Source organism: Polypterus senegalus, chromosome 5, assembly GCF_016835505.1.
Source record: "Polypterus senegalus isolate Bchr_013 chromosome 5, ASM1683550v1, whole genome shotgun sequence".
Lineage (NCBI taxonomy): Eukaryota > Metazoa > Chordata > Cladistia > Polypteriformes > Polypteridae > Polypterus > Polypterus senegalus.
The window spans coordinates 55,221,052-55,244,464 of record NC_053158.1 but is presented as its reverse complement, the minus strand read 5'-3'; the positions used below and the strand labels follow the sequence as shown (position 1 = coordinate 55,244,464).

At 35.8% G+C, this 23,413-nt stretch overlaps 1 protein-coding gene across 1 annotated transcript in view; it reads left to right on the top strand.

Annotated features, from left to right (window-relative positions):
• The window catches only part of LOC120530294 (desmoglein-2-like), a 48,459-nt gene extending 25,966 nt beyond the window's left edge, over positions 1-22,493 (top strand). Inside the window, exons 7-15 of the mRNA XM_039754663.1 lie at positions 3,210-3,344; positions 3,697-3,882; positions 6,544-6,818; positions 12,336-12,478; positions 15,542-15,769; positions 16,369-16,608; positions 17,995-18,128; positions 18,624-18,926; positions 20,330-22,493. Coding sequence (XP_039610597.1) covers positions 3,210-3,344; positions 3,697-3,882; positions 6,544-6,818; positions 12,336-12,478; positions 15,542-15,769; positions 16,369-16,608; positions 17,995-18,128; positions 18,624-18,926; positions 20,330-21,505 — 2,820 coding nt within the window. The 3' untranslated portion in view covers positions 21,506-22,493. The remainder of the gene's footprint in view (positions 1-3,209; positions 3,345-3,696; positions 3,883-6,543; positions 6,819-12,335; positions 12,479-15,541; positions 15,770-16,368; positions 16,609-17,994; positions 18,129-18,623; positions 18,927-20,329) is intronic.
• The last annotated feature ends 920 nt before the right edge of the window (positions 22,494-23,413 follow it).

Below are 23,413 nucleotides of genomic sequence, written 5' to 3'. Positions count from 1 at the left end.
TATGGTGCCTGCATTGGATTCTGTGTCTTTGAGTGCTCACAATGATATGCAGGATAAAGGGATTGGTGACACTGAATTGGCCTTGGTGTGCGCAAATGTGTGAGTGTGTTCACTCTGTGATGGACTGGCATCCTGTCCAGAGATTGTTCCCTGCCTTGCACCCCATGCTTGCTGGAATAGGCCCCCTTCGACCCTGCTCAGGATTAAGCAGGCTTAGATATGGTATGGTATGGAAGTAAGAAAATCAGAGACACCAGACCAAAAACTGAGCACAGGAGGACAGTCTCAAAACATATGCATAAAAACATATTACCTGGGGTGTTTATCGAAAAAAACGTCAGCTGGTTTCAAAGGACAGTCCCCAGGCATACTGTTTACAAGGAGTGGAATATAATAGGTGGACAAATTTAAATTGAGTTTGATGATAGTTAGGATTCCTTGATACCGAAGAAACATTTCTAAAACCTATATTCCATGAAATAGAAGGAGATGAAGAAATATCTCACTGTCAAAAAGGCTTAACTGATAATAAGTGAGGGAATGCCTTTTTTCTTCCCCTTATTCTAACACAATGACACATACAGCATATTAAGAATATGTTTTATTTTGAGATTACTTTCTAATGACATTTTCTTGCATTTCATTTTGGCTACAGTTAGGAAAAATGTCTTTAACCTACAGCAGTTCATTTAATTACGTTCAAAGCATACCTGTTTGTTACACTCTAGTATTTAATGTAACTACTTCATACTATGTAAAAACAGGGAAGAAACAAGATACAGTATGAGGCAGAAAAGATCTTTAGTGCAATTTAGCAGAGAATGTAAACCACAGAAGAGGAACATTACTCTTGTGGTTTCATAAAATCTGACAAGGCCACTTGTTAGAAATTTCTTAATTTTCTGACTCTGCTGATGTTTGCAGAATTGTTAATCTTTTTATCTGATATTCACATCTCCTGTCTAGATGTTGGGTATATCTAGTAGTACCAAATTAGTCCTTGTGGCAAGTGTTCTCAGGTTGGCCTATTTTTCACAAAGAAAGTGCCTGTCTATATTTATATGAAGGTGGGCCATGTGCTGCACTGGTGCCCCCTCTAGGCCTGACTCCCTTATTGCAGCAAATGTTACTGGGATGTTCCCCCTGCGACCCTGGTTTTGATTCTCAAGTCATTTTGAGAATTTTATTTTTAAATAAATGCTGCAAAGTCACAGTATATTGTGGATGCAGCCTAGTGAAAAGGTTAATAAGAATATGTTTAAATAGTAAACAGTAGCTGGGGGCTGTCAGGAGTAACACCTTTGTGAGAAAGAAGCACACTCACAAGCTTGTCACTGTCACTCTAGCTATTTTATTAATTTGATACCAATACTTGATTTTAAACCAGCTTTTTAAATAATAAGAAGTTTCCCTCCAGGTCTTTATACTGTACACTGAAAAAAGTATAACTTCCATTCAACTTAAAATAATTAAGGTAATGATTTACACTTAATATTTTCAGTCTGAACCAATATAATTCTTTTAAGCTTACTGATCTAACAATTTGTTGAGATAAATCATTGATTGGGTGTAATTCACATTTCTACAGCTTTCTTGAAAGTATGTTTTATTACGAGTTCTTATACTTAAAATTTACAGTTGAGAAACAGGATTACTTACCAGAAATCCTCCATTATAAAAGTCTGCTGATGAAAATGACCAGACTTGTATAGCCACGTCCACTCCACTCGGGAAAGTGTTCTTCTTTTTTGGCAGTTGGAAAGCCAGCAGTGGAAAGTTCGACCAGAAGAATATACAAACGACCCCTCCCACACAGCACATGAACAACCTTAAATATTAGGTTAACTGAAATAGGATTTTTACGTTTATTCCCTCCACCATAACTTACTTTTGTACAAACATTTTCTTTTTACTTTGGTTGAGATCTGAAACCAAATATTTCAAGCTACAACACTAAATGACTAATCTTAAGTTGCTTGAAAGAGAAAATTTACATTGAATGAACAACATCAATGTTGTACTTTTTTCAGTGTATGTACTATAAACATTACATGTTTTGAAATTTAGAAAGATACTCACTGCTACCATGACTATTTATTACAGAAAATAAAAATATAAATTTTCTACATATTAATGCATCCTTTAATCTCATTTTGTTGTTAGGAATTAGCAATGAGGCTCAAATAAAAAGGGATCAATACGTAATCAGCCAACTTGGCATCATGATGGCTTGCTACATAGAATAAGAGTCAGGTACAGAACTTTATTTCTTGGTGCAAACATAATTGCCTGTATCTTAACTTCAGCTAAACCAAGGAACTGGTTATTGACTTTCGCCACAACAAAGAGCTTCTATTTCTGGTGACTATCTTTTAATAAAAATTAAATAATCATACACAATTAGAAATAAATGTAAAGTCCGGGGCTTAAGAGTTTTTTTCTTTTCTGTTTCATGAAACATTTTGTTGGTTTAGTTATTCTCGAAAATTAATTTGTTTTCCTGTTAAGAATTTCTGACATATCATAAATACTAAGAAAGACACAAGATTCAGAACAATCGATGAAATAACCACGAGTGCTATTTTTAAATAACATAATTATTTCAAACCCACTTAATCTGATATAAGGAACTTACGGTATATAACATATAAATACGCTTTTAAAAAGTCCATAAAAGAGATTGTTAGTTGCATCTTACAGTAAATATAAGTATCACACAAGGCAAAGACAAATGTGTACTTGGAGTACAATAAAGATACTCCAGCTCCAGTCTATGAACTTGATATATACTAAATATAAAAACACTTAAGACCTTATAAATGAAGACGGTGTTCTAAGGTGTGTTTCTAAAGACAGAAGATACATGCTGGGTACTGAAAATTGTCAAACAGATGCCTTTTATATTCCTTTGTAATTGTTTGAAGAAGGGATTAGAAAGCCAACATAAAAGTAAGAATAAAATGCTTGATTTTTTTTAACATTATCCAAAAAAAAAAAAAAGTAAAGCCTTACAAAACTGAAGGATTCCCAGAACGTTGTGCACAACACTCAAAAAGTCAATGCATTAATATTTATCTTTCATAATTGTACTTAAGAAAACAAAACTGACATTGCTATTTTTAGAGAAAAAAATTAAATATATAATAATTTGTAGTCACCTATTGAATACATTGTTTTAGTTTTCTATTTCTGTGTCACATTCTTTTTAGGAAATCGATCACTACACTTTAATTATTCAAGTCAAAGATATGGATGGAGGAGAAGGCTTCTTATCATCAACAGCTACTGTTCAAGTAGACATTTTGGATGTCAATGACAATTTACCTATCATGGAGAAAGATAGTGTAAGTTGAGATAAACAAGTTGAATATTTCGTAATACATTTACCTTTATAGAGCTGATTTTCATTATAAGCCTAGCATATGAATATTTCACAGTTCTGTGGATGTTGCTAGTCCTACTGGATATGTTCATATTACAGAAAGCTGAAAGAGAATAAGGGGATAGCCCTTATTCTGAAGTAATTGAGATTTTCCGGGACAACTACTACATGAATTGAGAAGCTTCCATGAATGATTTGTTGTTATTCAAAATCAACTGAAATTAAGCAACTAAAATAGAATTAAATTCTAAAAATGGAAAATATGTGAAAGTAACTTTTTTATGTATAATTATATATTCGTAATTTATTTACAGTATGAAGGTAGTGTTGAAGAAAACGCAGCAAATGTGGAAGTCATGAGAATGAAAGCTTTTGATGCAGATCTTGAAGGTTCCGCAAACTGGGAGGCAGAATATCACATTGATTCAGGAAATGAAGGTGGCTACTTCAGAATGGAGACTGATGCAGCAACCAATGAAGGCATCCTTATTCTTCAAAAGGTAAAAACCTATGAAACATTTCTAGTTGACTAACGAAAGCATGGATATCATCTGCAGGGGGATATCATCGCAGAGCAATGCTAGAATAAGGTTGTGCTGGTAAATTTGGGTTGAAAGTTCATTCCACATGCATTTGAGTCTACACAGGCAAGTTATGAAGGTGCATCTGTACTTCACTTATGGTGACAATGACGGCAATATTATAAACTTACCAAAGTAACTCCAAAAACCATAAGCATATACATTTATTTTTTAGGTACCTGAAATAAACTCATTACCTCAATATAAACAAAACATGTAAAGCAATTGAAATGTTATAATCGTCTTTAAACACTTACACATGATTCTTACCTACACAAATGGATCCAAAGAATGCAATATCAACATTCGCTCAATGATATCAAAGAGTTTTTCAAACATTTTAGTGTGCAATGAGTGAACATGAGAATCACCATTAGTTGGTTCAAAAGTGGTAGTGAGCAACAGAAGATAATAGTTGTTACATACTGATGCAAGTTTTAATATAAACCCATTGGAGAGATTTCATATTTTGTCTTTGAATTTAATCAGTCTTTAGCAGTGCATTCAAAACCAAATATTAGACTTGTTTTCTAGTTTTGATTATTTAGTTGTACTTTGTCATGACTGTCTCCTGTGTTATTCCAGATGGATGATAATGATGATTATTATTTATTGTGGATGTTGTTTTCCTTTTATAAAATATTAAACACTACCAAGCAAAAACTCCATTTTTATCTTGATGTTCCAAATAGTAGGAATATTTTCGATAAATATGCTCTATCACGTATGAAAGCAGGCTCCTCAAATGTGCCTGAGTTTTTAATGTTTTGTTTAAATAAAAGCATTAATGCTGCCCTCTGCTGCTGAATCTTTTGTTGCTAATGACCAAGCTCTAACTATGTCTTGTCAATAACAAGCTTCTAAATACAGCAACATTTTTTATCTTATTTTTAGAATATAATTTTTTTAAACTTAAATGACAATATCAGATTTTTCACTACACCGTAACAACTGGCCAGAAAAAATACTAATATTATCAAGTCTTATTCCAAATCACAGATTGTTGTTGACATGGGCTACAAACACTCCACTGTGCCTCTTTACTCTGTGGTCTGGACATTTAACATACAGTATATTTAGTTTTACATGTGCTGGGGCACTGTGGGATTGTTGTGGCAGTTTCAGCATGATGACTGCCTCATACATTTTATTAATAAAACATGCATCACTATAATTCTATAATTTTAAATAACTAGCTGTTATGATTTGGGATTTACCCTAAATTTTTATGGAAACCCACTTTTATATACCCACTTTGGGAAATTTTTACCCACAGAATTAATTTTGATGTTAGCTTATTTATAGAAGCCTACAGAAAAAAAATGTAATTTTTTTGTAATTATTTCATGATGCTATGTTGAATTATTTTTGGTGGCATAATTTTCTGTTCTATCGCGTCATGATTTCCATGATGGTTATTCCCAGGAGACACCAGGATGGCACAACGTGTGTCATCACTGCAGAGACCATGCAGAGGTCGGTATGCACATCCCTTAAAGGGCTAATTATTTTTTTTCCTTTTCCTTTTCCAGGGCTGCACATTTTTCCAAAAAAAACTCTAGAAAGCAATGGTTTCACACATAAATCAACATAAAATACTTATTTATGACAAATGTCATTCTGTTTTTTGTTACAAGAGCCTCTACAATACGTATATTCACATACCTGTTTGTCTCATCACTCATAAGTTGAAAGGCACATTCTGGAAATAAAACAGCTACCTGTCTTTCATTTTCGATTTCCAGATTGCTTGCATTCAAATCAAAGTTCAATAAATCAAAGTCTGATTCAGCGATAATGCACAAAAAATAAATAAATAGTACACACAGAGTATTTTCCTTTGCGCATTCACTTCACTCTCTTGCCTGATGTCAGTTCCATTCTAGATGCAGTTTACTCTGCACATGCAAAATTTGACATCAAGTCATCGAGTCTAACAGTCATCCTAGCAAAGAGGGTCTACGTATAATGTAACAGCAAGTTTTGTTGACGTTTATGCCAATGGTCCCCCTCTACCCCTCTGCCCTCAAACCCTGCTGTTGACAAAAGTCAGCATTAGCCCTAAAAGATCCAAGATTAGGATAAAAGCATTGTTGATGTATGATTCAATTTTGGCTACATTTTTCCTCATATGCAAACTTGTGTTTCTTTTTTAAATCTTTGAATTTTGACAAGACTTTTGTACATGATAACAGATCAGCTAGATATTTGGTAGTGATCTTGGCTTAGTTTTTGAATATGTCTCACCTCTTGATCCCTCCCTTTCATGAAAGTGTTACTTTTATTGAGTGTGGCAGAGTAAGATGGGCTTTGATGGCATGGTGAAAGTGACATCCCAATTCCTCTAAAGGATCTCCCTCTGAACTACAGACAAATAAATAGAAGGTTAGGGAGTGTGCATCATCCATGGTGTTCTCCCTGTGTTACCCTATAACAGGACTCAGTAAGGCACTCGCCTGGTTCATGTGGATGACATCTATTATACATGTACTATTTGGAAAACATACTAAAGAAAAAAGATATTTAATTACTTGAACATACTGTATACCTACAATAATTCATTTTCCTTTCTTGAAATAGGAAATGGACTATGAAGAATTACAAAACCTTCAGCTCGGAATTAGTGTTCGAAACAAAGCTGCTTTTCACCAATCACTAGCAAGTGCTAGTGGTTACAAGAGTAAATCCATTCCAGTTAACATCAAAGTGAAAAATAAGAAAGAAGGTGCTGCATTTATGCCAAAAGTAAAAGCAATGGCTGTCTCGGAACAGAAAGGCAAAATGGACCTTTCAAAAGCTATTGGTAGTTATCGAGCAACGGATAGGGACAGTGGGAAATTTGCACAAAATGTCAAGTAAGTGCAATACTTATTTGTCTCTAATATACTATGATTTTTTTTACAAAAGTAAAGTTAGTCAGGTACTGACATTTAGCATTTTTTAACTTTTATAGTTATGAATTAAGTAATGCCTCAAACAAAAAAAAGTGAAAATTTTAATTCTTACTTGGTACTCAGTTGTTTTTCAACTCATTCTCATGACTAATTATTTAAAATCAGTGAAATTTTACAGTTATATTACAGCTTTACTAGATGATTTTTTTCTATAGAGGTAGCAAGATAGGGATGTACTTGGAGAAGGAGTGCTTGTACTTCTCATGCTCGTCATCACTGTATACCGGATTTGATCAGCTCAAGTTTGGCGGCTGTAGTTTATTCTGATAAGCTAGACAGACAATTACACAGAGAAAATAAATATACTAGTGATCTTCTTAACAACAGAAATCCCTTACTTTTAGTCATTTGGCAAAAGTGGTACCAACTAGCAAGCATCTACTGTATGGTCAGCTTTAAAGCAAGTGCAGATTAAATAGGTGACATGCCCAATCTTTTGTGACAATACACACTTGAAGAGCATCATGCAATCATATATTTTTAAGTTTGGAAGGATATAGATTATCCATGCACTCCAGACTCTAGTGCACAAATTCAAAATTGATGCAAAGATATTTTTTCTCATATTCAATTTTCAAAGTGGCCCATATCCGATATTATCTTAGACTGATCTTCATACTTAAATTATCTGTTTTAGAGGCGAACAGGAACAAAAGAAACTTTACTGATTTTAAGCTAGATGATAATAAGTGCAAAGTGGAAAAAAGAGCTGAGGATAGCACTTTTGCATATATTGTGTAGTTATCACTCCACCTCTTTCTCAACAGATTCAAGGATTCAGTAAAATAAATGAGAGAAGTGAGAAAATGACGACTAGTTTACAGTAAATGAAACAGATTTATTTTTGTTTCAAAAAGCTGAGTTCCACATCAATGATGAGTAGATTACTACTTCAAAATTATAGCAGAATAAACAGCATTTAATTTATAAACCACTTTATGATGCATATCAATTTTGTATATTTGTAAACTGAAATAAATGTACTGTTTTTTTATATAAAAGTCATTTGAGTTGAAAAAATGTCAGATGTCAAGCGATTACCACTATTAAAAGCACATCTTTTATTGTATTTAGTGGAGTATTTATAAATCAATATCCTTTGATGTCACTTGTGAGTGAGAAGCATAAATCTGTACATGAGAGAAACTATCTGTTCTGAAATCAATGCGTGCAATTTTCTGCATCTGACCTTATTTGTTTATGGTCATTGCAAGCAGACACAAACAGAAAACTGCAGATATGTAAGAGAGAATAGAATATAATTGGGAATCAGAGATTTTCATGGATGAAAATGATTTAACCTGTTTCATTGCCTGTCAGTATTTTAGCCTGTTTTGCAGTATGTGGCTGTGACAGTAGTGTAGTCCACGTTATAACGCAGGTACCCAGCGTATACCCACTTCTTATTCGGTCGTTACAGCGTATACCCACTTTTAAATCCCCCTGTCACGGGTATACGCTGCAGTGTAATACAGGGTATACGAGGGTATACGGCGCTTTTCAGTCCACACATTGTGACAGTCTACATCCACACTGACACGCTGATACGCATGTATGTGCTGCAGGCACGTCAATTTTTTTCTGCCATCGTTGTCTGTTTTGGTTACATTTTGGGAGAACTACCGATTGGTTAGGGCAAACACATTACACCAATCAGAGGCAAAGTAGGGCGGAACATGCCGTTCCTTTAATAAACCGGGAAAAATATCCTTTCCCGCCACCTCCCGTCAGTCCGTCGTTACACACCAAAACATGTCCTCACGTGAAAAGTTAATAGAACCAAGATAATAATGAAAATGAAGCGAATCATACAAACAAAAATTAGCTTTCAGAAGAAACAACCTTTTGAAACTACATTATTGCTACTATTCAGCCGGACAGGTAGCCACAGATCTACCCTAGTTGGAGGGGTGTTGACGGTGGAGGCGCTAAATCTCCGATCGACGTTGCAAATTCAATGTAAGAACACGTCAACCATGATGAGTACTTTATAATAGCAAGATTTTAAAATTATGTTAATACACCGTTTCTACACCATTAATTAGCAACTTTTTTATTTAGTTTTGTTTATTTTTTGTTTCTATTTGCTCATGCTGTGGCTAGTGTTAAGTTAGCTTCCTTGACTTTCATTAGCATCAAAGCTGCTACTTGTCAACAAATTCCGGTTGGTTACATTTTAAAACACAGATATTTCAACCTGACTTTCACATCAGTGCCTATAGATTAACAGGTGTTGGGGAGAGTTTATAACGTTACACTTAAACCGTTTCCCCGAGCACTAGCCGGTGTCCAAACGGCCCGGAAATAAAAGCATTTCTAGCTAGGTACGCTATTCTTCCTGAGAAATGCTGATTTTAAACTTGAAACTGTTAGTGTGTTGGTACCATTTTCACGCCAATAAGTTAATGAACATTCAGAATGGTCAAATCCAAGTATTTTATTTTGAAAATCAGCTGTTTAAATTTTGTAAAAATAAATTTATCTCTGACTGAAAAGGTGTTGGCTTCATGTTAAATGTATCTACTGTTAATGAAATGGGACTCTGTACCACCAGTACCACCAGTAATTTTCACATACTGCCACTGACAAATCATTTTAATTTTATAATTGTGTCACTCTCTGGTCTTCACTATCTGTTGCAGATTAGATATTCTAAGACACTGTTTACAAAAGAATCTTCTTTCCCCATGGACTAAGACATGTATGCATTATGCAGTTGAATCACTCTGTAATCTATGAACCAAGACAGATCTGCAAAATCTGCATCTCTGGTTTGTTGATCTCATAATGATCCTTGAAGTGAATGAAGTCGGGCAGCAGATGTAAATAGTACTGTCCCTTTCTAGTGGTAACTAAATATGTAAGAATGTCACTATTAATAACGGGCACTTTTTTCTTTTGCTGTGTAGGCCGCTAAAAAATTTGGGGGCTAAATTTTCAGTATACCCACTTCTCCAGACACCACTACACCACTGGGCTGTGAAGAGCTATAACTTTCAACATACAGTTTTAAACAGTTGTTTTGCTGTTCTTGGCTTTCAGAATACCTTATCAGACACTTTCTTCTCATATCAGCATATCTTGGATTTTTGGATCTGATTCTAGAAGGCATATTTTTTAAAAATGAACAAAAAATGGAAATAGAAGTAGCAAAACTTACTGATTTAATCCATAGAACATGAAGTGCTAAATCTGACAGGGTGTACCCTCAAATGACAAAGTCCTTGAGTTTGCTTCCAGGGGTAGTACTGAGATAATGGGTACACTAAGACCTTTACTTTAGCCCTAAACTTTCATGACAATCTTTTTGTTTGCATTCTTGATTTGGGACAGAAAATGTAAGAAAACAATGTGTTGAAAAGCAAGATTTATCAGACAAAATCTCCACCAAGGCTAAATCGCAAGTAGACCAGGGGCAGAAGAAAATAGCTTATTCTATGACATGGATCAAGACATCTAAATTTCATGTAAATCGGTGGAGTTGTTCTTGAGTGATGCCCAGACATACATACAGTTTTAACTTTATTTATATAGAATATTTACTAAAGTATTTGAGTACTTGTGGCACTATATGTCTCCAAGGCTCTAACAGAAAATTATATGTTTAGGCCTTGTTCACACGGGCGTTAAGTTTTTGGATAAACGAACTTGCTCTGAACGTCCTAGACGTTTATGTTGCATTTTGTGGTGGCGGTCGATTGACTTCTACACCGGCGTTCGTTTGTCTCTGTCTAACGCCAGCCTGCAGCCCAAATTGTAGTTTGTGTATTAACCTGTGGAGGCAGTGTCGGGAACTGGATATGAAAGCCCTTGTCGTTTTATTTGAGGTGCCTCCTTTCAATATGGACCATTTTGCTATGTTAGATATTAATCTTCTTGTTTTAAAATACTCGTAATACGGCGACGTAGGGAGAGAAAAAATCGCCGCTGCAACTGGGTTCATCCTCTGACTGCACAACGTCGGGTTAAAGGAAGTTATTTTGTGCTTTATGAAGAAATGCGAAAATTTCCGCACAAGTTTTTTAATTACTGTCGGATGTCGGTTTCCACTTTTGATTGTCTGCTGCAGCTGGTGCAATGCCACATTGCACGCCGATCAACCAATATGCGACTTGGTGTTTGCCCCGAAAAGAGACTACTTGTCACTTTGAGGTAAGGAAACAGTAGTCGAGTGTGCGCTTACACCGGTGTTATGCACTGAAACGCCCCCCGCCATGGATTGCCCCTCCTACATAATCGTTATCAAATATTATATTAGAACATAAATTAATAGGTTCATGGTTTACAAATTACATGAGACAATAAAATAAAATAAGCAATATGAAAATATATATCCGGTCCTCCGAAGCGTAAAATTAACGCGCAGAAAACGAACTAGAAGCGGTTTCCTTGCGTTCGTTGGGTTTTGAACGCCAAGAAAAAGCTGCATGCAACGTTTTTTTGATGCCGCATAAAGCGCGCTGCCGACAAACGACGTCACCAAAGCCCGTGTGAACACTCTCATTGACTCCTATGTGTAGAAAACACGGCGCTTGATCCGCGCTCACCGGACACTACGAACGCAAAAAAAACGCTCGATTTTAACGCCCGTGTGAACAAGGCCTTAAGGTAGCTAATCCCTATAAGAAAGGAAGTACAGACTCAGTTAATATGCTTGCAGTGGAGGTGAGATATGAAGCCAGGTTGCCAGCCTGTTTGTCATTATAATGTTACTATTGTAACTTCGCATCCATGTTCTGTACAAAACTCTGATGCTGCATTACAACAAGGTCCTTCAAGGACCTTCGTGGAATCATAGAGATTGTACAGATGAAAAAAGAGATTTCTGCAGTGCTCTAGGGCCCATGTCTATCTCACCTGATTATTTATTTTGTAAAAGAAGACACACTCTATTCTTTTACACAAAATTGAGTAAGAACACCTACTAAATCTGCCTTAAAATAGCTCTAAAAAAGTCCTACATAGATCATTAATTGCGACCATATACTTGTGTTATCCAAATTGGTAACCAAAATAGACTGCTTGACTGTTTACTGCTCACATTACTCTAATAACAGGTCTGTGTCATTGAAAATGAAATGTAACATTTTTGCTTTAATTAATGTAGTTTTCCTATTATTCATTTGTGCTATTTCAGGAAGTGTGGCTGCCTTTCTAAGTCCAAAGACATGCATTGAGGGCATCAGGGACAGTTGTTAATGTGTTCCTTTACACATCGTGATGGACTGGCATCTTTTTTGAGAGATGTTATTGTATTGCATTTGATTTTCTAGAATACACCGTTCCTTTTTCTCTTATAACATAAACTTGACTAATGTTTGTAGAAAAATGAATGTGTGATATTTGGTTCACCTGGTAACATGATTAGTAAGTATAACTAACTTACCCCAAAACTTCTTTCTTCTTATTTTAAAACAGATACGCAAAAGGAAATGATCCAGGTAATTGGTTGAGTATTGATCCAAACACTGCAGAAATAAGGCTCAATCAAATGCCAGATCGAGAATCTCCATATTTAAAAAATGGTACATACACAGCTACAATATTGGCCATAAGTGACGGTGAGTATTGTTTTTTTTTTTTCAGGATGTGTATTGTCAAACACATTACATAAGGGTTCAAAGGTTGGTGTACCAGTCTGGCAGCTCCTTTAATAAAAAGGAACAAATCAAAGACAAAATCAACAGAAGATACAGTAATTGCTGTTTTCTCTCAGTAGGCTTTGTAAACGTAGGCTCAGAGAGCAGAATCAGGTCCCTAAATGAATGTCTATCACTGGCTGTTTGGTTGAATATATAGGAAGTCCCCTGAAAGGAGCCGGGGCTTGAGTCAGGAGGCATGGCATGTTCAAAGGTCTTTTATGGCCTGTTCCTTGGAGCTGCAGTTAAAAACAAAGAGCCCGTCAGTAACAGCTCCACCTTTTGTCCTGGAGGGAACTTACCTTGATAGGACCTTCAGAACGTTCTCCAAGTACATGCGTGATTCAGTATGGTATAGTCCAATGTTCACTAAATGTAAGTGACAGATTATCAAGAGCCAGTTGTTCCATTATATTTAGTGCAAGCACCCAGACTAGGGTTCCCCTAAGGTTACCCTTAACATAGTCAGCATCATCGTGCTGGGTAGCTGTCATAAAGAGACTGTTTAGATTTGGTCTAGATCAGCGGTTCTCAACCCGTGGTACATGTACTACTGATGGAGTGTGGAACTAAAACAATGTGTTGAAAAAAATTGGGAAAGAAGTGGTCTAGAAAAGTAACATTAAATTACACAATCTCCAAACCTGTGTCTACATTCTCGTTTGCGCTTCAATTTCACCAACCAGTCTCACAGTACCACTGCTCACACCAATTCAAAGCCTCCCATTAATTAATATATATGGTTTTAAATATACACACAGAACTTAGTGTGTTATTATATCTATAGTAATAAAAGGCAGCTCGGTCACCGTGTGAGGCGGCGTTGGGTCCCCCATCCCAACACCTCCCACGTTGTTGGCTGCCTGCCTATATAAGGCCATCCATCGCTCCAGTCTCTACATTCCCTTCCTTGCTTCGCCACGGGATTCACGTCTCCCTGCTGATAACTACAGCCTTTTTATTTAATCCACGGCTTCTCCGCTGTTTTATTGTTCATTTATTACGATTATAGTTATTGTGTAGGTATTTTAGACTTACTTTACATTGTTCAGGTACCCATTACCTTTATCATTCCAACCGTACCGCTATTAACATGTCTATCGAGGTGATCACCATCGATCAAAGAACTGTCACTTACCGAGTGGTTTCCATGCCCGGATATGGCACCTACCTTTTCTGATTCTCTTTGTTACATATTGCACGGCCATATCAGGCTCACTCTTGATATCCGGAGGAACATTGTGTCTTATGTATTGAATGACTGGGACAGGTTCAAGATGTGGACTGATGACGGTACAGGAGATAATTATATTACACAGGAGCACTATAAGAGTGAAATGCTTAAGCCCTTCACCTATGGATCTGCATGTGAGTTGATGGCTGCCACTGAATTGTTCGGTTGTCGCTCTAAAGTGTACCGAAATGGCTAAATATTTTACACCTTTTGACAACCACCAATGCCTCTTAAACATCTTAGATTGACAGGTGACGATTTCAGTAGTGGACACTTTGATGTTTATGAATGTTTAAACTCTCAAAAGCTGGATGTGAAGTTATCGATGAAACCGGTTGTATGCTTATAACGCTTGACAGATGCTGAATGTCTCTTCAACACAAGTCCTACAAATACTGTCGTAATTGAAACAAACCATGAAACTCAAACCGATTATGACAGCAGCAATCCAAGCTGTGAGATTTGAAACAAGATTACTTTTCACATGGCCAACTGTACATTGTATGCTCAAGAGTAAGCTCAGCGTACAGCTTGGTCATATTACAACCGGAGGGCCGAACTCACAATGTGGTATACAAAGAGATCCATAACAAATAATTATTGGTATATTTTCCCTCAGTTTAAAAACGTTTAATTTTCTTCTTAATAAACATTTTAAGGCAGTACTTTGCCACTGTGAAGCGCGGGTATTTTGCTAGTAGTAAATCCATCCATCCATCGTCTAACCCGCTGAATCCAAATAGGGTCACGGGGGTCTGCTGGAGCCAATCCCAGCCAACACAGGGCACAAGGCAGGAACCAATCCTGGGCAGGGTGCCAACCCACCACAGGACACACACAAACACACCCACACACCAAGCACACACTAGGGCCAATGTAGAATCACCAATCCACCTAACCTGCATGTCTTTGGATTGTGGGAGGAAACCGGAGCACCCGGAGGAAACCCACGCAGACACGGGGAGAACATGCAAACTCAACGCAGGGAGGACCCGGGAAGTGAACCCGGGTCTCCTAACTGCGAGGCAGCAGTGCTACCACTGCGCCACCGTGCCGCCCGCGCTAGTAGTAAATATATTTAATAAAACACTTAGGTCCGTGTGTGTGTGTGTCCAGTCCCTCAGAGCGATTGCTCTATGATTGCCCAGTTTGGTTTTGGTGACACAACAGAAGGAACAAGTGTGAGTGCGAGACACACAAGGAGGAGGAAAGGCATAAGAGGCATGCTGACAGAGTCTCCTTCAAGGACTGGAAAAACACTCAAAAATAATGAAAGAGTCTGAGAAGCAGGCTTTACAGGAACGTGTTTGAGAGGGGAAGTTCTGGTTAAGAAAAGCTCAGACACATGTGTATACCCAGACAAGAAGTATTTTTTAATTATTTTATTACCTGCAATATGTATATATTTTATATATACTGCATAAATATATGTATGTGTGTATGTATATATATATATATATATATATATATATATATATATATATATATATATGAGTATATACACAGTATTTATGTATGTCTTGTATTTTGAATGCATGACTGAAGTATAGGTCAGTACTTGCAAAGTAATTTGGGACAAAGTGCACTAAAGTGCTTTATAAAAGTGAGTTTCATATTTTAATCAAATATGTTCCCTTTATATTGTTAATTAATGCATATATATTTCATTGTTTTAAAAGTGTTTTCCTGACCTCATACATTGAAACAAGTGATCAATTTTCAAAATAATAATAAATGTTATTTTTCCACAGACATGCCTGCAAAAACTTCAACTGGAACTATTGCAATTCAAGTAGAAGATTTTAATGATCACTGTCCCACTCTTACGACTACTTCCACAAATCTGTGTACAGATGAGAAATCAATTGTTGTCACTGCTGTAGATCAAGACTTCGATCCCAATGGTCCTCCATTTAAATTTGCAATTGTAAATGAACCAAATATCAAACAGAAGCAATGGACAATTGAAAAAATCAATGGTAAATGCTTATGTTTAAGACAATACACAATAACATATAATGTGCAACAGAATATTCAGTATGTTGCAGGTAAAAGGTAACTACAAAAGTCAGTAGAGAGTTAAAGAGAAATAGTATTTCATTTATCTGACAGTTATATGTGAAGATACTTTTAATAAAATACCCGCAAAGAAAAACTGTCTTCATTTTCCAATGACTGTGCAATTCAGTTCAGTGTAATCAGTCAGCCAGATCCTAATCCAGTAGCAATGGCAGTGAGGAAGGAATAGTCCATAGTCCCTTCATGATTAGGCTTCTGCTGCCTAAATAAAGTCCAGGGTAAGCAAAACTAGAAGTAGACAGATGCACTTGAAAATCCTTGGCACAGATGTAACTTTGCCATTATTTTGCAGACACAGTACAGCCCTGCTTACTACATTGGGTTACATTTTTGTAAGCAGAATATAACAGTAAATAGAAATGCTGAAGGCACTATGGTAGCATTTTCCCCATATTTAATGTTTAAGTACTTATATATAAGTATTAAGTATTAAATTTATTTAATATATAAAATATTTGCAAAGTCATTTAGCATTTTCTTTTCTTTTTTTCATATCAAGATACCAGTGCAGTGGTTAGGATACAACAGAAACTCTGGCCTGGTGACTATAGTATTAAATTTATGATCGAGGATCAGCAAGGCAAGAGTTGTGAAAATGATCAAGTCTTAAACTTTGGTGCTTGCACATGTGATACAAACAAGGTCTGCGCTTCAGTTTTTAAGAAGAGAACAGGAACAAGTATTGGAGTTGGACCTCTAGCCTTGGTCATGTTGATGTTAGGACCCCTTCTACTACTTTGTAAGTATAGTAAATGTGCTCCCTTGGGACCTTTTGAAAGTATTTTCTTTGTATTGTATGAACTATGTAGAGAATTAAACAAAGAAGAGATATACTCAGACATGGCATCTGGTAATGGCCAATGATTAATCTGTTTTATCAAAGTACTTTCTAATAAACCTTTTCCATGGTTCCAACATCCTGGGCTTGAGTTTAACATTTATTTTTTGTCCTAATGCAGTATGCATGTTCTCCCAGTGTCTGTGTTGCTTTTTTTTCTGACCACACTACTTTTCCTTCCATATCAGAAAAACATGTGGGTAATATTAATTGGAAATTGCTACAGTGTGAGTGTGTATGTGAGGGTCAGCCCTTGGTTCAACTAACACCCAGTCAAACGCTGTTTCCTATCTTGTGCCCAGTACTGCTGAAATAGGCTCCAGCCACAATGTGACTCTGGACTAAGTAAGTTTGTGAAGCATTGTTCATATTGGTACTCAGTTTTGCATTAATTGTCTCCTTCGACGCTACTTTCAGGGGGTCTAGAGTGATATGTGAAGGATGTCATTACCTATATTAGCATAACACAGTCTCCTAGCAATAAAGAGTCTGCTCTGCCCTTTCTTATATAGTTCCTCAGTGTTACAACACCAGTGTAATATTTCTGGCAGGCTACCATCATACATTTATATAACTTATATATATTTTGATAGTAATTAATATTAATACATTGGAATGTGCCACTGCCTTACATTAAGGAGACCTAGGATTTTTGTTCTTCATGTGTTTGTATGGGTTTCCTGTAGGTGCTCCGGTTATCTCCCACTGCCAAAAGATATGCAGGTTAGGTGAATCGATGACACAAAATTTGTGTGCGTGTATGTGTTTTCACCCTGTGATTGACTGGCACCCTGTCCAGGGCTTATTCCTACCTTGTGCCATGTGCTAGCTTTGATGGACTCTTGTGACAGTGGATTATACAATTACATATTAATGTATACACTGAATCATCAAGAGACCTGTTTGTTAAAAAGGACAACTTTGGATAAGGAAAAAACCCAGCTTTTTTAAGAAGAAAGTGAAAAGCAAGGCCAACACTGGAAAAGATGCCACTATATTACATGGAAGCATTAAAAATGCACATTCCTTGTTTATGTTGCGTCTCAACCACAGGGGCACAGGTTACTGTCAGCATGTCATGATCTGGAAGAGGTTTGTATGTGCTCTTCAGATCTGTATGTTTTTTCCTCAAGATGCTCCTCTCACATCTTGGGTTGATCCCAGCTTTGTGCTACTGCTGCTTGAATGGGATATGGTGAACACAATTCAAAAATCAAACTTATGTTTATATTATTGTTAATCTTCATGTAGCATTTGATTATTTACATTTTTTCTCTTTTCAAACAGTTGTTCCTCTTCTACTGCTGGCTTGTATTTGTGGTAATGCTGCTGGTGCAGGAGCCTTTAAGAAAGGAATTGTTGAAGATGCAACAGAAGGAAGATTAATGAAGAGTGCTTCTGAAGGGATAGGAGAAGATAAGGTTAGTCTCAAGCCCCTAGCTATGATGCCATATTCTAACAAAGTTGTTTTCTCCTTTACATATTTGCATAGTTTTAGAGCAGAATGTATATGGATATGTCAAGTGAATGGAATGTTTATCGTTACAGTAGTAATATACTGAAAGTGCCCTCACTGTACAATTGAACTTACAACAGGAAAATATTTATCATGTAAAAAAAAACCAAAAAAACACCAAATTGTATAATGTCTCATACACACTTAACGTTAAGCATTCCATGTTTGCATTTGCAGTTCTTACTAATATAGCCACTGTCTGGTTATTGAACAGTGTGGATACAAATGTAAGGACAGCACTTTGAAGTCAATCTGAGACTGCAACATATTGTGCTCTGCGATACTGTACTGTCTGACACCAGTAAAGTAAAATTGATAATATAGTGGACAATGAAGTATTAACTATGTTTGCTAGCTGTTTTATTCATTTGTTTGTATTCCTGTTTTTATTTTAACATAGGACATTGAAAAATTAGTCCACAAAGAGGGATATTGGAGTAGCATATGGTCAGTACAGAAAGAACGTTTACTAATGGATTCTAATGTGGTAGGAGCAGCTGGAGCAATGAATACAGTGAATATGAGTGGAGGACAGGTGATGCATCAGTCTGGTGGATCAGTATATTCTCAGCAAATAGAAGGGTCAATGAACATTATGAATAGAAGAGACGACATTGCTGTAGGTGGTGAATTCATTGAACAGGAAGATGAGTTTGATATTGTGGCTCTACCTGATCACTTACTAAAAACCTACTACATGGAGGTAATTAATTATTTTTTGGTGTATATGAAAATATTTCTAAATTTATGAGCATTGGATCATACTTGTTGCTTTATGTATTCACTCTAGCATTCAGAGAGAGTGCATGGTTTATATCTATGCATAAACTTAACTATTAAATTTTTAATTGCTGTTTCTGTGCATTTTTAGATGAAGGCAAGTTATTATTGTTATTTAATATAATTAGATAAAAGAGCACAATAAACAATCAGGATTTTTGGAAAGAGTAAAATAAACAGCATAGTAGCTTTAATTTGTAAACACTGAAATGTAATGTAGGTCATGTTTAGGTTACGTTCAGCTTAATTGGACAAAATGCTAGTCAAAATTGCAATGAATTAACTAAAACCTACATTCATGCAGTATTTTTGTTTTGTGCTATGTGGCAGCCTTTGTAATTGCACAACTACAATTGGTCTTTTATTTTACAGGAAAGCATGTTATAAAAGTCAAATTCATAGAGCCCTCTGCTGCCCCTACCTTAACAGATAATGAGTACACATACCACTGATGCTATTGCCTCCCACTGACTTTCAAGATCAGTAGCATATGCCAACCTGCAGTGACCCCCATAGTATTTCCTGTGCTTTGGGAGTGTACATATTACTGTAGGTGCTATGGTGTAGTGGGTTGGATGAACTCGCTGAAACTAACTGAAAGACATGGCCAGACAAACTGAAAGACAACTTTTGAACAGTGTTCCAGGTATATGTTATATATTGGAATCACCTCACCTATACCAGAGAACAAGGGTTTCCACAATATAAAGTAGAGGGTGAGCACCATTTCTTACCAAAGTGTTACATATTTTTATTGTTTTCAACCCTTTTTCTTTGCAAAAACAGAAAAGTCAGTTTGAGTTTAAAATATTGATATATATATATTTAAGCAATATAGATTTCAGTTTTGCCATATTAATAATACAGAGAATACATTTAAACATTTTAGCATTTATTTAGATGTGTGTATATATATATGTATATATATGTATGTATATATATATATGTATATGTGTATATATATATATGTATATGTGTATATATATATATGTATGTATATATGTGTATATATGTATATATATATGTGTGTATATATATGTATATATATATGTATATGTATATATATGTATATGTATATGTATATATGTATATGTGTATATATATGTATATATGTATATATATACTGTATGTATATATATGTATATATGTATATATATGTGTATATATGTATGTATATATATATATATATGTGTGTATATATGTATATATATATGTATGTATATGTATATATGTATATATATATATATATATGTATATGTATATGTATATATATATATGTATATGTGCATGTTTATGCATATTTATAATTTTATTATTCCTTTGCAGAAGGCAAGAAATTATTCAGAAGAGCCAGAGGACAGGATATTTAAGTTCAGCACCGAAGAAGACAAAGCCTCTGTCATTTCTGCTGTTGACATTTGCAGAGATATAGATGAAAGTTTGGATAACAACTTTTTGAACAATTTGGGTCCCAAATTTAAAACACTTGCAGGCATATGCACTGTCAATGACACTTCTGAAGCTACTTACAAAGACTTAGCAGTTAGTGTTGAGCAAAGTTCTATGGTATCTTTACCAGCAAAGCCGAGTGGTGGTTTAATGTCAAATCAGAAAATATCTACTGTTCATGTGAAAAGCCAAGTTCCTCCTCCTATTGTCCAACAGGACGTGTCTATTACGGAGAAGTATAGTACTACTACATCTAAATCTGCTGTTTCACAGTCTACTGTTTCACAGTCTGCTCTTTCACAGTCTGCTCTTTCACAGTCTGCTGTAAACTTGCAAAAAAATGTACTAGTTTCAGATACATCATCATCATATGTCCCTCAAACCATGTACTATGCCACTACCCCAGTCATTCAAGCCACTCGATACATTGTTGAGCCCCAGATACAGCCAAATGTGCTGATTGCAGATAGGGGCCAAGCCATTGTTACTGGTCTTCATGGACCTGTGAGGGTGGCTGAAAGTCTACTTACACAAAATGTACTACTTACAGACAAACGAGTGATCACAACACCAGTTATTCAGAGTGGTGTAGTAGGAATCGATTCAGGTACGTTACATATGAGTGAAATTCCTGTTGCCCAGAATTTAGTGCTTGTGGACAGATATGGTAATCGCATACAGGGAGGAGTAGCTGGATTAGAGCAAGGTACTTTGCGCCTGGGTGAAATTCAGGGTTCTAAAAATGTGCTGATAACTGAGCAGAAAGTATTGACAGGTGCCAGCGTGCAGAGTAACGGTATAGGTTTAGACCAGTCAACTTTGCATATGAGTGCAGTTCCAAGCTCTCAGAATGTTTTAAGAGTGGAAAAAAGAACAGAATCCATTCCTGTTTTACAGAGTATGAGGATTGGTGGGGACCCAGCCAGTGTCCAAACTAAGAATATAGTTGTAAAGGAAAAAACAGTGGTTTCTGGTCCTAGCAAGTTGGCAGGAGTGACAGGCTTTAATCATGAAATAATCCGCATGACTGAAAGCCTAAATAATGTAAAATGAGAAGGATGCCTTTTTTAATCAGAAAAAGAATATTGGATTAAATACTTAGGAAGACTTGTACATTTTGGCCTACAATTTCAGGTTTACAGATTTTTTTTTTGTAATGAGAAAAAAAGTAGTGCAAAGTACTACTCTGGGCTAGGCAACTGTCATGATTGTGTCCATAAATCTAAGTACAAACAAAGCTCAAAGCCAATGTCACAGTCAAGAAATGATTGTGTAATATTGAATTAATTAGTATAATAAGTTGCATTGAACTATAATTAGCGTGTATATGAATGTTTCTATACAATTAACCCAGACTGTGCACAGTATTCATTAAGGACCCTGCTTCAGCAGGTTAAACTTTAATAAATTTAGTGTAGGCTGTAAAGAATGTGTTATTTGAAACATTGTAAATTCAATAACAATTTTGGTTCATATTGCTCGTTGGTATTGAGGCAATGGTGAGTGTTTTCAAGGGTGGGGATTATATATTAGTATTTTTGTCTGTTTTGCTCAACAGTGGCAAGTAAGTATTGTTTTTTTTTTTGGAACGTGGCACTTTTAAATGTTATGTAAAATGTAAAACTTTTTTTGTGTTTGTTTTTGTAAATTGTGCAATACTGTATTTCACATATGAACGAAAAAGCTTAGAGCACTTACAGTTTTAGAGACAGTGTTTCAAATACTATTAGAAATTAAAGCATTAGGACAATGTAGACGAGAACAGGGCATTCGACCAAGCAAAGATTGCCAGTACTATCTGCTTAATTCCTCCAAAATAACATCAAGTCTAGTTTTGAACATCTCTAAAGTCCTACTGTCTACCACACTACTTGGTTGCTTATTCCATTTATCTAAGGTTCTCTGTGTAAAGAAAAAGTTCTTAATGTTTGTACAAAATTTACCGCTGTTTCCAACTACGTTCCCGTGTTAAAGTCATTTTAAAATAAGAGGCACAATCCACTGTACTAATTCCCTTCATAATTTTAAACATTTCAATTGTGTCACTTCTTAATCTTCTTTTGCTTAAATTGAAAAGGCACAGCTGTTTAAAACTTTTTTCATAATTCATCCCCTGTAGCCCTGGAATCAGCCAGGTCTCTTTTCTCTGGACTTTCTCCACTGCTGCTATGTCCATTTTGTAACCTAGTGACCAAAACTGCACACCACACTCCAGTTGAGTCATCACCAGTATGTTATAAAGCTTCAGCGTAACCTCGTTGGACTTGTTCTGTACACTTAGTGCTAGATAACCTAACACTCTTTTACCCTTCTTAGTGGCTTCTGGCAATTGATGGCAAAAAGTCCATTATGACTCCTAAATTCTTCTCATAAGGTATACTTTCAATATTCAGACCTCCCACTGTGTATTCATATCTAACATTTTTACTTCCTACATATAATACTTTACATTTACTTATATTAAATTTTATCTGTCACATATCTCCCTGAGTCTATATGTTGTCCAAGTCCCTCTGCAATGACTCAACGGATTCCAGATTATCTACCAATCCACCTAATTTTGGTATCAACTGTAATCCATTCCAGTTTTTATTTAGGTCATTAAAATGCAAGAATTGAGTATGACAAAAACATGAAAATGTTGAAGACAATGCATCTTGCAATATCTATTCTATATATTTAAAATCGTAAGCCTAAAAGAGCAACAGTGACGTTTTTATGTCACGTTTTTTGTATTGCTTTAAATCAGGCTTATTTTAAAAGCTACATATATATGTTTGGTATCATTCTTTTCAGAATTTATCAAACTTTAATGTGATGTTGCTAGATTTTCAGATTCTTATTCTGTTTTTAAATTATAAATGTAAAAATATCAAAAACTCACGTCTCGTGAGACAGGACTTTGTGCCAAAAGATTTAACCACGCCCGGGGTTGGAAATAAAACACAAAGAGTTGGACAG